Here is a 12,419-nt window from a genome sequence, read left to right as displayed (position 1 = left end):
TTGGTGTAAACAATATTTTTAAGTATATTCTCTTCAATAAGTTCCACCACATATTTCCAAGGCTATCATCTAGACAATTATACTATTTAACTTCTGCCTACTTAGCCCATTAATGTTTGCTATGACCGAGTGTGTGTGTTTCTGTGGCAGCAAAACCCATAAAGTGTACCCAGAGACTAGAGTGATGGATTACATGTACATGCTGTGTCATATCCAATTAACTCAAATTGACTGTACACCTCATTATGCTGTTAGTGCATGGAAGATCAATAAATATGGAGAAAATCCAACCCGTCCCTCTCCTTTCCCATCCAATTCTAGTAGGTCTGAGACAGATCATGCTACTATGATGTGTATACTGCTGCTAACGCGGGCAGGTGGTGCATAGACACCATTCAAACTTGGCCTATTCAATCCAAACTCTTCTAACTCTCCATTCATGCATAGCAAAACACCATCTGGTCCTATTTTGCCTCCAGCAATCACAGCTGACCAAAAAACGATAATAACAGCTGTTGCAAAACAAAAGCCAAACAAAGGGGGGGGTGGGGGAGGGAAAGGTTAGAATGAAGTCCAGTGCTGAAAAATACTCCATGAAGTGAGAAATGGAAAAGAAGCCATTCAGATGTCGAAAGCCCACTGAATGAAGCAGCAGAAGACTCCTGGTTAAACCTGAGATACAAATCCATCTGTCTAGAAAACCATCAAACTTCAATAGTTAGGTGGTAATATATCGTTGAAATTATACTGCATAAAGGCATTTAAGCTTTTGTTCTTTCACTTAGGAACTAATGACCCCATGTCAGCTAAAAAATGAAAACTCCTTATGTTCTTTCATCATATGGCAGCATAGGTTAATGCAAGAGTAGAAGATAGTTAGCCAGAGTAATAAAATATCTTCCATGAAAGGGGGGGGCAGGGCGGAGAGGGGGAACTTATTAATGTCAGGAAAGAAAGCACTACTTAAGAGTTACAGAATTTCAATGTCACACTAATCAGACACTATGTCTTTCTCATGTTCATTTTTCATCATCAGGTTTATTTCTAGTTATTTCTAACCTGTAACAAAAAGTGCACCAAGTTACTTAAATAGTAGGAATAGGAACAGTCATACATGTAAATTGAAATACAAGCTGTTTCACAATATGCTTTGGAGGATCTTGTGAAATATACTTTCATAACAAGGTTGAGGATTATTTTTTCATGATTCAAGTCTTTGACATTTTAAACGTACGGTTCTGTCTCGTGATTAATATGTGTGTGTATGTGTATGTGTATGCTGGAGTAATTAAACTATTTTCCTTGGAATTGGCTATCAGTAGTTTAGGAGTACTTAATCAAATGTGATAAAACCCAAGATTTATAAAATCATTTAATGGATGTAATAACACCTGCTTATAACTGCAAACTGTTGAAAACAGACTTCACTTGCAATTAACTCTTATCACTAGTGACAATTTTTCCAAGCGATACTTCACGGGCTTTCAATATGACAATTACAGAACAATACACAATTACTGTCACATGTAGTTTAGCAATTAATTTTGAAGACATTTGTCTAAAGGTTTCAAAACAGAATATAAAATGCTTCTCATTGTTATGTGATGTTGGTTTCAATCCACAGAAAAATTTTTACAATCATTTCTGCCTGTGAGATATCTATTGCAAGAAGATCTCACTTCTGTGAAATAATCACTCCCCTATAGATGTTATTAGGTATCATCCTTAGACTGTTTCAGCACTAATACCTGTCAACTAATACATCTTATGAAAAGCCTCAATTTAGACATACATTTTTCTACTGCAAGAAATCTATAAATTTATAATTAGAATCTCTTGCTGTTCAATATTTGTACATAATATGGGAGTACCAGAGGATTATGAAATATTGAAAGCTGAATTCATTATTAATAACCCATAACATACAGTAAATATTTTTTGAGCCACAACAGCATCTTTCAGGAATCCATACTTCATTATTTGTGTATGTGTTTCTTACACATAGTAGCTCTGGACATCACCTCTCACATTCATTCTTTCCAGATTAGGATGCTGGTCAGGCTTGACACTTGCTGTTTTTAATTTTCATTTTATCATAAGCAGTTTAAGGCTGTTGCCAGTGGTAATTTGCAATTTTTATCAAGACCTCTTCATTATAGCTTCTGACAGGACAGATGCTGTAATTAATCATGCAAGACAACTGGGGATAGTGGCCGTACTGCTCTCATAGCAGAGCTTCTCCAGAGGGGAAGGGGAAAGGGGGAGCTAAGATGGGAGTTGTAGAAAAAAAGTATTTCTATTCCAAAATAAGCATACACCAACCACATTAAAGCGAGGAATACCAGAAATTCCAGCAGGTACCAATCCTATGAACTAAATATGACTTCCGTCTTTTTATTTTTATTTTTTACTATATCTTTAACTTTAAAAAAAATAAAATGAAATACAAGTTCTGGTGAAGCAATTCGAATTCTAGGTTAATTTTAACATTTCCTACTTAACATGGAAAAGTATACTTGGGCTCCAATGAAACTTAGTGTGGTACCTTTGTACATGCATATTTTAAAGACCCCAAATGAAACATGACATCTATTTTTTATTAGAAAAGTAAATAGATTATTTCATTAAAACACAGTCTGCATTTTTTTTTACTGAAATGTGTTTATTCTATAGCAAGATAAAAGCATTTTTTTAGTTAAGCAAAATACAAACAACTTAATTGCAGCTATCAACTCATAAAAAAGTATAAAATAGCATAAACACACAATAAGCAACGTAGCAACGAATGGTTTGTTACCAATGTTTACATTAAAGCCTCCTTTATGAAAATTTTACAGCACATGATAGTAAAACTTACAACATTTAAAGAAATTATTTACATTGATTATTCAGATGTAGAGCTTCTTTTAAATATTCTACTGGTATTACAGCATAATAAAAAAAAACTCTTGCATTTTTAAAATCTTAACTTTTGTAATAACTGTTTTCATTTAAGTGCATTTCCTTTTTAAAAATACAGTGTTTTTATTTTTTGAAACTTCTCACTCAAACACGGAATATAATATTCACATTTGTTTTCTAATTAGAATGGACGTAATGGGATAACAGTGGCAATATATATTTTGTTACAACATATGCTGTGGTTTGATTTGAGGAAATTATGGATAGAAGTGACATTTAATCACTTGCATTTGCTTTTCTGAAGAGTTTTAAGAACAAAAATAATAGCTTTGGCAAAAGTCTGTGATTTACATTATTTTTCTCCATGACAAAAAAAATGCCATCAACTATTCACGTCATACAAATGTTTGTATGAAATCGAGTCTTCATTTTACAGGTAGTTACAACTGTGCTTTTAAGGGCTTCATGAGATCAAACTGCCTTGAAGTGCATTCATTCATTCTTCAAGAAATAAGGACTATATAATATAACTCTGAAAGGCCAGTCTACAGTCATCATAATGTCCCATATTTATTAGACCATTGGATTCACATATTGTAGGTAAAGCTTGAATAAATTAAAAAGGCATCACATGAAAGAGCACAGCTTTTCTTTTCTTTAAAAACCAAATGATTTATAGTCAGCTAAAAGATGATACACAGCTACATTGTAGTTCTTTATTGCCTATCTGATAGACACTTCAGAGGACCATTGATCTGTCATGCACACCTGCATAACCACCATCAACAATTTACAGTTTCAGCCAAATATGGTTTACCCTTACATCTCATCCTCCCAAATAAATGCAAATCAATTTTGCAATATTTACCTTCAGAAAATACTGACCTGTGACAATACTTGAGTCTGTGTCTGGGCCTGTATTTGTGACTGGTGCTGTTGAGGTGCTGGCTGGGGGCTTCCAATGGCAGGAATGGGTGAAGTTATCTGTGAAGCTACAGGGGAATGTTGCCGAGGAGAAGGCTGAGACTGGTGCTGCATGTGTTGCATTTGCTGCTGCTGCATTTGTTGCAACTGGATATGCTGCAGCTGCTGCTGCATTTGCTGTTGGCTGATTTGCTGGATGTGTTGTTGCTGTTGCAAATGTTGTTGCATGTGGTGTTGAAAATGCTGCTGTTGCATTTGCTGTTGGATTTGCTGATGCATTTGATGCTGATGCAATTGTTGCTGTTGCATCTGTTGCAGCTGCTGCTGCTGCAACTGTATCTGATGCTGCTGGGTTTGCACTGAGGGGCTCACTTGAGTTGAAGATGGTGGGGCAACCATGGTTGTTCCCATAGAGCTAATTAAGGGGGCTGAAATGTTTGTTGGCATGTTGGCTGCAATAGTAACAGAAGCCACAATCTGATTCATTGGCAGTCTCATGGTTAGGGGGTTAGGAGCAATTGCCCTGGGAAGGGACTGTTGGAGAGTCTGAGGAGATGCAGACACTGGTGCATGTTGGGAAAGAGGAGTGTTTAGGAGAAGGGAGGATGATAAATTAGTCGATGCCAGAGTCTGCTGGACAGAACGAATCGTCTGTGCTTCTGCCGATTCTGCAGCAGCCTGTATTTTTTTTTAAAAAAAATTTTCAGAATTTTAAAAAACGAACATAAATTTAAGAGTATCAAATCCCTACTATCTACATACATTAACCAACTTTTCACTCAAGAGACTATTAAATAAGTACTCGAAAAAATCTTATCTTTTTATTCTTTTTTTTTTGACTCTGCACACAATGTACACCACCAAACAGCACAGAAATGTTCACTGAATAGTTGGTATGATATAATAAAAGCAATAACTGGGTTTCTTAGACATTGCAAGTTAAAAGGGCTTAAAACCTTACAGTTTTCCCTTTTATCAAAACATCCCTGAAATTAATTAATAGATTGTCATAAAAGTTCTTTCTAGTTAATCTATTTAGACATAGGCGGAGGAAAAAACTCAGCATCCACAAAGAATTGGGTAACTTATTCCAGATTCGGGGGGTAAGAAATAGGGCATTTCTGACTATTCACTTTGTGCTGATACCACATAACTGTAAAACAACAATACCATCTTTTACCAAGTAAAACATTGATTAAGATGAGCAATTTTAATTTTTTTACTCTTATTCTTTACATAATTTGTGCTTATGGAAAAATATAGCTTGTCATTTCCCTATCTATTTCAGTTGGTCAATTCTGAATCAATCTATCTATTATTAATCACCTATTATATGCCAGATACTATGTTAGTCCCTGGGTGTACAAAGAGAAAAATTAAACTGTCCTTCCTTCAAAGAACTTATATTCTGTCATGGGAGAAAACATGGGTTCCTATATGCAAATGCAAAATATACATAAATACAAGGTAATCTGGATGGGAAGGCACTAGCAACAGTGGTATAATAAAGAAAAGACTCACGTAAGAGATGGCATTTGAACTGAGCTTAAAAAGCAATTAGGGATTCTAACAGGAGATGTGAGCAAACAGTGCATAGTAGGCATAGGAGACAGCCTTTGCAAAGGGACAGAAGATAGAATGTGGTGAGTGAGTAACAGTAGGTGGGTCTATTTGGCTAGATTGTAGAGTATAGGAAGGGGAATAATTTTTAATAAATTTGGAAAGGTAATAACTGTCTGAGGCTGGATTTGAATTCAGGTCTTCCTGACTCTAAGCCTGGCACTCTATCCACTGTGCCACTTAGCTGCCCCAGAAGAAAATAGGAGATAAGGAGATAGAGAAAAGCAGGAGTTTTTAAAAAATTCACATGTAGAATTTATCATATAATTCTGAAAAGAAATGTAAATTACTTGTGATATAACTGTAGGGTTTATAAGCAACCCTTTCTTCTGTTTTCTCTGTATATAAAAATGCTCATATTTATTGATGTTTATCAAGTTAAAAACAACCAAAAACAATTATCTGAAAAAAAATTTAAAAAGGAGAGAGAATGATCTCGGGGCTAGCAGCTAACTGTTCTAGAATTTGAAAAAGATGAATGTCCTTTACCTGGAATTCACAGAATGTTAGAGTTGGAAGGGAGCTAGGAGGTGATGTGGTCCAATTCCATACACTGTGTAGAAATCCCTTGCACAATGCCCTTAAGAAGTGGTCATCCAGCCTACATTTGAACATTTCCACAGATGTGCAACTCATTGTCTCACAATCAAATCCCTTGTAGGAACAATTCTTCTTTCTTCTATGGAATGATTACTTTGTATTTATTTTGTATTTAATTTTCTTCATTCATTTTATCCCTCTCTGGCAACTCTAATACAATGTAAGGTCTTTGAGGACAAGGATCACTTCATTTTGTTTTTGCATCCCTAGCACACAGCCCAATGCTTGACACATAACAGGTGCTTAACCGATAACCGTAGAGTCAGAATAGACTTCCTCGTAAACTCCCAACTATTTGGTCATTGTAAATACACAATTTCTTGGAGTTACAAAAACAAATCTACTCCCTCATCCACCTTACATTTCTTCAGACGCTTTTGGGCAACTCCTATTATTTCACCTCGGTCTTCTCTTCCTGAGACTAAATATTTCAGGTGATTCAATTTTTCCTCTTGTGATGATTTCCAGACCTCTTACTACTATCCAAATTACCCGTCCCCATCTTGCTGCATTCTTAAGATATGGTGATTCCCAGACTTGGATACAATATATTGGGTGTGGTCTAATCAGTACAAAGACATCATTAGATCTTGTAATACAGATACTATGCCTTTAAAAAAAATGAACTATCAGCCCATATCACATTGTTGGCTCATATTGAGCCGATGTTCAACTAAGTTTTTTTTTTCTCCTGCATGAAGTGCTGTCATTTCAAGCTCTCTCATTTTTAAACTATGCAACTTATTTTTCATCCAAATACAGAGCATTTAGCCTGTTAAATTTCATCTTGTTGAATTCAGTCTTTTTTTAATCTATCAATACTGGTTTGGACTGACAAAAGGTCAAATTTGGTATGGTTCCTATAAGGCAGCTAATTTTCACATTCAACCAAATGTATTCCACTTTTTATATTCATTTACTAATGATCCATATAAATTACTACTGTTTTATTCCTGAATATGATCTTCTTTTCCTGGTTATTTTTTAACCAATATATGCATAGAATATTAATCTAAGACTTTGTATATAATCATCACTGATAACTACTTACTATCTTTGAGATACAGTGTACCATCTAATTGACTTAAATCCAAGTAAGATTTTTTTTCCTTCTTCAGAACTTACATGGATAGTTTTTGTATCTCACTCTCTTACTACATTCTATTCTATATAGTTAATATAGAGTAAATTTATGGAATAGTAAGTATTAAGTATATTAAATATGGCTTATATGTTAAATATAAATTTAGTATAGTAACTATGGCATATTTACTGTATGGCATAACATACTTGTATATATGCCCTAACTCCATACTAGAGGGTAAGCTCTATAATAATCAAAGCCATATTTTAATTATGGGAGATGAGGATAATGAAGAATTTGGAGGTCAGTACAGTTAAAGGAATATAACATACATGTTTAAGTCCTCTAAAATAAGGGCAGAGATCCAGGGGAAGAGGAAGGCTGAAAGCCCAATAGGCACACAATAGGTCCTTAATAAATATATAATATCCACTCAGATACTGTATAGAATAGTGGATAGCATCGTAGGCTTGGATTCTGGAAGTCCTGGGTTCAGTCCTCTCTCTGACTAGCTGTGTGACCCTGGACAAGTCATATAACTTCTATGTGTTTGGGCAATTTCCTAGGACTTATCTACTAAGTCAGAGATGGGTTGGTTTTTATGTATCAGATCCTTCACATATTCTAGTTCAGTTGCTTTCAATATCTATAGTGATATAGATATATACACACACACATATACATATGTGTATATATAGTTCATTTCCTTATATTACAGATACAATATCACTTCTACTAATTCCAGAATAACTCAATTTAAAAGTAAAATTAGTTGAGCTAACTCAATGGTTATTAGAAGCCTCCTAATTCAAAAGGATACGAACAGAGCTGGAAGGGACTTCAGAGGTCTCTCATTTTACATTTTTGAGGAAACAGGGATCCTGGATTTGCATGAGTGACTCAGTGTCACAAACGTAATCCTGTCATCCAAGACAACACTTGAACCCAGGTCCTCTGACTCCAGGAGTCAGCAATCTTTCCAATATATCACAATGCCTTATTAAAGTGATTAGACTCAGTGACTAATGCATTCAGAGGTGCATTTTGTATCCTTATGTATAGGCATCTCCAGCCTTTTTCTTCTTTGTATATAATGGCTCCAATTATTTTTGCCTAATTACCCTTCATTCCTCAATTCTCATCTTTAGTTTTTCATTCCATAATTTCTGCTAATTTTTGAACACACAGTGAGGCAACAGGGCTTGAACAGTTAGAATAACGTCTATGGCTGTCTTAACAATTCTGTTAGGGATGTTTTGAAACTTCTTTTTAAAAGTCCTCAATACTGACATAGTAAATGTTTTTTATAGCTTTCCAATGAAGTGTGAAGTGCTCTGAGAGTGCTTGACAAAGTTAAAACTTAAGAACATCTATCACATTGCTGTGTGGCCTTTATTTGTTCTGATTACCGAGCAGCTACAATTTTCACTTTAAACAGAAGAAGTAGAAATAGGGAAGGGGTACATTTGGAATTAACCTTTTTAAATACGCTTTTCAGTGGTATAGGCACAATCACAAATTTGTACTGAGAATAGTACTTTGAGGCAGTTTCTAAGGTCAATAGAATGATTCAGAATCTTTTGCTAAGGAAAATTATTCAAAAGAAATAAAGCACTAGATGAAACTTAATTAGAAATCTTTTTAAGAGACCTAATCCAGCTAAATCATACCCCTCACCTCTTGTAAATTCTAACAAAGCATCCAAATTATTACTAACTAAATCTTTAATAAATATTATAGTTAACATTTAAGCTTTAGGTCAAATTTATGATTCATGATCATTGTAATTTTATGTCATTTATGCCAGAGAGACGCTATAACAGAATAGATTAAGAGATGGCCTTGACATCAGGAGCACCTGGATTCAAGCCTGATCTCTGACACATATTGGCTATGTGATTCTGGACAAAGGAATTGACTTTCCAGTGCCCCAAGGGACTAGATCTCTAAGACTATAAGTTTCAGAGCACTTGCCAACTTGCATTGGTGGAGGAAATTCGATAATTAAGAATTACCAATAACAAGGAACTCACAGGTTAAGTACAAAAAAATGAGGGGGGAGACTGAGAAAGTGGAGGGGGAGAGGCAAAAGAGAAGAATGGAGGGAAGGCAGAGGGAAAAGGAAAAAGAGAGAGGGAGAGGAGGGAATGGGGACAGAGACAGAGTCAGAGAACAGAGTGTAGTAGCTGGAAGACTGGATGTCCCTGAATTCAGTAAAACCAAAGTTCAAGTCCTATCTACCACATATTAGCAGTGTGACCCTGGACAAGTCATTTGACCTCTTACTACCAGAGACAACTGGATGAGATTATAAATTACATTAGAGTTGCTAATCTGCAGCTGTGTAGAGTTTTCATAGTGGAAGTTACTTATACACATGATATTATAAGGCTAGGATAAAGAAAAAAGATGTATATACACACATATATATATACATATACATATGTACGTATACATCTATATATACATATATATAAAAAATATACACACACATATATACACATATATAATATAAATATACATACATATATATATATAAACACACAATACTTTATGGTCTATTGTATCTTTTTATACATACAAAAGAAGGAGTGTATTTGTGACCATTTTGTACCACCCTGTGCAACATTTTACTATTTTTTAGTAACTGCAAAAGCAGTATAATTTAGCAAAAAGACCACAAGGGTCAGGATCAGAAGACCTGGGGTCAAGTCCTACCTCTGACATTTAGTAACAGTAAGACTATAGCCAAGTCGCTGTTCTCTGAGCATCAGTTTCCTCATCTGTAAAATGGGGATAATAATTCCTACCCTAGCAAACTCAGAAGGTTGTTTTGAGGAAAGTGCTTTGTGAACCATAAAGTGCTATATAAATGTGAGCTATTATTATGGTAGTTTATCATTGTTTTATCTTTGCTTTTATGACATATTGTGGGTCATATTTGTGATTTATTTGGTGTCAAGTCCTCGGTCAGGAGCACAATCCCAAATTAATAACATTGCTCCTATGGGAAATTACAATCCACTTCGTGTTGATCTGCTTTATGATACCATTTCCAGGAAACAGAGCCCGCCTGTACTTGGATACTTTGTAGTTAAAAAATGAGGGTCTTTACATGGATTCAGCCTTCCCATTGCTTTGGCAAGTGTATTTTGTTTCCTTTTGACAGAAAGAAAAAATTTCCAAGTAGTCATTTTTCTGAAGTAATTTTTTGAACTTGAGTATATATTCACACATATATAAATAAAATATGTACACATGTATTTATATACTTGGAGGCATAGATGTAGGTATATATTTATGTATGTATGTACACATTTATGCTATGTTCATCAGTGTAACTTCCAATTATTCAACTGAATATTCAAAAATATTCAATTATCATATATATATTATTATCCTGTTTCAAAGTCAGTTCTTTAAAATCAGCAGTCTTGTACTATTCATGTAGTTGGCCTTATAAATGTCAAATATAAGTTCCTCAGGGACAGAGTCTCTCTTCACTTCTATCTTTGCATCTTTAGTGCCTAGCACAGAGCCTGGGACAAAATAGGATTGATTAATTGAATTCAGGAATTTTCCATTTGTTTACATTATAGCTCTATTATTGTAAAGCTGTGACTTCATATCTGCATATCTCTATCTATCTATCTAGATATAGATATAGATATATACACACACACACACATATGACTTAAGTCTGTTGTGGTTGCTTTGTCAAATCTCAGGGGAGTTCCATTTAAATGTAAGATACTAAAGAATAGCTTTCAGTATTATGACTAAATACTTAAAACAATCATTTCTTAACTTGAGCTAATATCTGATTCAAGTCAGCAGCCTTACCTTGGAAACGAGACTTGCTCGATAAGCAGCAAGTGCCTTTAGGTATTCTTTCTTGGCAGCCTCAGTTTTTCTTTTATATACCTATTAAAACATGACAATGAATATCATCTTTAGCATCTCAATTCTGCACTAAAAATAAGAAAATTAGGTCACAATAAAGAGCACATAAAGGGCCTGCCTCTTTGGCTTTGATTTTAAAATGTTAGAAAAGACAGCCTACCTAAACATGGATATACTCTCCACTACTGCAAAAGGAGAACAAGTTTCTAACTGCACATTAGATTTTATATATACATACATATATACATGTAAATTTTGTCCATATTGCTATCTTTTCTAGTTCGACTCTACTCATTTTTCAAGGTGATAAATCAAATAAAAATACAGAATACTACAAATAATTTCACTAGCTACTTTTCCTCATCAATATTTTTCTTCTCTTTAAACTTGTTTCCAAAGAGCTCTTTTACCTATTCCAAATCAGATTGTAAACCGAACAGAAAAAAATTAATGAAATGAATGAAAGAAAATGAAAAAAATATATGGGGCAATTTCGATCTTGGTTTTCTTTGGAAAGGATTTTAAATAGTATTTGAAGAAACAGGGTGGGAAATGAAGCGATGTTTCACGAGTGTGGCTATTGAGCTATGCATATAAAAATCCATAATATTCAATGTACCTGTACTTTAGGAAATCAAAATGTTAATATTTACTCTAGAATCCTTGTATTAAGCTAAAAATGTCATTGTACTCCTAACCAAATTGTTTGTTAGATACATTAGTTTGAAAGCCTTTGGGGATTTGTTTTTGATTCTAGGAGCCAAAACCAATAATCTATGGAAATTGCTTTTTATTTCAGCTAACTAGTAAAAATACTCCATCAGTCTTCACTATTCTAACCAAACAAGTTTTACAAATTACATTTATGTTTTTTTAAATAAAATCAAGAGTTTTCCACTCTTCAGAAACAATGATTCCACTTTATTCCTAATTGCGGTCTATTCTTCTGTCAATATGTAAGAATTAACTCCTATTAATGGTAATTGGAGTTTCATGCATGTAGTAAGGGGAGGACAGACATCCAAGGACTTCATTCATTCCTCTATTGGTGCATAGGAGGTACATGGTCATGAAGGGGAGAATAAAGCCCTAAGGAAGTATTTCCTACCAGCATAGTTAATCTCTGAAAGCCTACCAGACAGTGGAGCTCTAAAATGAACTTGGAATAAAATTTCAAATGCTTGGCTACTTTAATGAGGCATGCAGAGTGAGCTTCAAAGTTTGGAAACCAACCAGGGCAGTACAAAGATTCAGAAAGATGATCAATGAAAAGGCAAGCATGATGTATCTAAGCTTTTTTCTAGTGTAACTTTCAACAAAGAAAAAAACTCACATTATTTAAGAAGAAAAGGTTATTATCAAAAGTTGATGCTTGTGGGCCACTGAA

General features: G+C 34.5%; 1 protein-coding gene across 2 annotated transcripts in view; it reads right to left on the bottom strand.

Moving 5' to 3' along the window:
* Positions 1-2,641: 2,641 nt before the first annotated feature.
* TOX3 (TOX high mobility group box family member 3) overlaps positions 2,642-12,419 on the bottom strand; it is a 121,589-nt gene continuing 111,811 nt past the window's right edge. For both annotated transcript variants that reach the window (XM_020985171.2, XM_020985172.2), the window contains exons 6-7: positions 10,973-11,053; positions 2,642-4,503 (exon numbers count right to left, since the gene is read on the bottom strand). In XM_020985171.2, coding sequence (XP_020840830.1) covers positions 3,772-4,503; positions 10,973-11,053 — 813 coding nt within the window. In that variant the 3' untranslated portion in view covers positions 2,642-3,771. The remainder of the gene's footprint in view (positions 4,504-10,972; positions 11,054-12,419) is intronic.

This window comes from Phascolarctos cinereus, unplaced genomic scaffold (assembly GCF_003287225.1).
Source record: "Phascolarctos cinereus isolate Bilbo 61053 unplaced genomic scaffold, phaCin_HiC Scaffold_2;HRSCAF=192, whole genome shotgun sequence".
NCBI classification, from domain to species: Eukaryota; Metazoa; Chordata; class Mammalia; order Diprotodontia; family Phascolarctidae; genus Phascolarctos; species Phascolarctos cinereus.
The sequence above is the reverse complement of the archived record's forward strand: the minus strand, read 5'-3'. Positions and strand labels throughout refer to the sequence as shown.